The following is a 2,096-nucleotide window of genomic DNA, read 5'->3' as shown; positions in this document are numbered from 1 at the left end:
TTGAGACAGACAGGTGAGACAGAGACAGTTGAGACAGAGACAGGTGAGACAGAGACAGTTGAGACAGAGACAGGTGAGACAGAGACAGTTGAGACAGAGACAGATGAGACAGAGACAGTTGAGACAGAGAGAGGTGAGACAGAGACAGGTGAGACAGAGACAGGTGAGATAGACAGGGGAGATAGACAGGGGAGATAGACAGGTGAGGCAGAGACAGTTGAGACAGAGACAGGTGAGACAGAGACAGTTGAGACAGAGACAGGTGAGACAGAGACAGGTGAGACAGAGACAGTTGAGACAGAGACAGGTGAGGCAGAGACAGTTGAGACAGAGAGAGGTGAGACAGAGACAGGTGAGACAGAGACAGGTGAGATAGACAGGTGAGATAGACAGGTGAGATAGACAGGTGAGGCAGAGACAGGTGAGACAGAGACAGGTGAGACAGAGACAGGTGAGGCAGACAGGTAGACTGTCACCTCACCTGGCATCTCAGGTAGCATCCATCCCTCCACCTTCTTACTGGGAACACTGATCACCTTCTCTGCTGCCCAGTCGCCTTTCTGAGGAAACATCAGAACCATCAGAACATTTTCATGGTTCTGATGATGGACACCAGAACCGGATCTCCAACTATCTCTGTTCTGCGGGTTCTGGGTTCTAGGTGGTTCTGGTCCATTTCACCAGTAACATAAGAACCTTCCAACTGTATTCTAGTTTTAATCATAAATCGTTTTTAGGTGGAACCCCTCATGATGGAGACCTGCTAGGCCCTTCAGGTACCAGAACCTCCTGCGTTTGGACCAGAACATCCCACAGAAGCCCGGTAGACTGCAGGACGGGTGTGGTTCTGACCGGGGTTCTGTAGAACCTGAAGACACATCCCCGCAGGGCACATCCCACGTAGCCCTCGGTGGCGTCGGGGTCGTGCAGGAAGCGGACCTCCAGAGGAATGGCGCCATCTTCTCCCAGTTCCAGAGTCTGCAGCTTCCTGTGGGTGGTCCAGTCCCAGACATGGAGGGCAGATCCGTAGAGGCCTGGAACAAAACGCCGGACTGGTTTGAGTCGGTCCAGAGGTTCTGACCCACTGGGACCAGAACCGTAAACTTGATGGTGCCAGAAACACGAAAGGGGAAGCCGGTCCGTTGGGTCCAGATAGGTTCTGTTAGCCGGTGGCCTAACAGAACAGAACCACAGCACAACTAATTTTTTTAAGCGTCTTAGCTAACCTAGCTCCTCTGACCAACTTTTCCCAATAAATTTACTCAGAAGTTTTGAAAACTTTCAGCTTAATAAATAAAGTTCACCGTCGGTGTTGAAGTTTATTATTGACTGAAGATTTCTTCTAGTAGTTAGACGTTTATATTCATGCTCTTATTTTGAAGTCTGTTTACACAGCAGTGATGCAGAGCAGCAATGTTGTTTATTGTCTACCCAGAATGCATTGCTGCAGCTCAACAATACAGTTTAAAATGTGCTGACGTGTAGGCTGCTACTGAATGTTATTTTATTGTTAATATCACTATCATTACAGTTGCTGTTATGATTTTTATTGTTCTTTCTGTATAATCAAAAATCATTAAAAGAAAAACACATTACTGAATTACTAGTTTCCCTGAGAACACACGAAAATAAATTATTCTTACAGTCTAAGAAAAATGCAAATGAACATTCAACTTAAAATCAGTCGGCCTCAAACTTTGACAATCAGCCTTTTCTCATTCTGAGCCATTTTCTGACGTTAGTTGCTAAATCTTGTACAAAATGGCCAGATAAAAGTTGTACAACACCAGTTCAAACTTTTAACTATTTGCAAAAAACTGTGCCCTAAAAAACAAAACATGGATCAAACTGCAACTTTATCAATCATAACTCTTCTCCACCTTTGTGGTTCTGTCTGGTTCTGCTACTTCAGCTCTGTGCTGCCTTCAGGAGAATGGGACATCAGAGTATCATCCATAAAATTTCACCCACATGGCATTTACTGTGTAAACCAGAGCTTTCAGTGGAAAAATAAAAGTTCCAGGTCCTTTTAATGCCATATAAATATGAGACAGAAACATGGATTATATATTTAGACCTTTCTATTGATTTATAGG

At 44.8% G+C, this 2,096-nt stretch overlaps 1 protein-coding gene across 1 annotated transcript in view; it reads right to left on the bottom strand.

The window, feature by feature from the left end:
* Nucleotides 1-2,096, bottom strand: part of LOC106958831 (selenium-binding protein 1-like) — a 22,325-nt gene that overhangs the window by 4,608 nt on the left and 15,621 nt on the right. The window contains exons 3-4 of the mRNA XM_015050955.1: nucleotides 853-1,221; nucleotides 482-560 (exon numbers count right to left, since the gene is read on the bottom strand). Of these exons, the coding sequence (XP_014906441.1) occupies nucleotides 482-560; nucleotides 853-1,221 (448 nt within the window). The remainder of the gene's footprint in view (nucleotides 1-481; nucleotides 561-852; nucleotides 1,222-2,096) is intronic.

The sequence above is a fragment of the Poecilia latipinna genome, unplaced genomic scaffold (assembly GCF_001443285.1).
Source record: "Poecilia latipinna isolate Pla-1442-1.1 unplaced genomic scaffold, P_latipinna-1.0 Scaffold1021, whole genome shotgun sequence".
NCBI lineage: Eukaryota > Metazoa > Chordata > Actinopteri > Cyprinodontiformes > Poeciliidae > Poecilia > Poecilia latipinna.
Note: the sequence above shows the minus strand (reverse complement) of the source record. Positions and strands in the feature narration are given on the sequence as shown.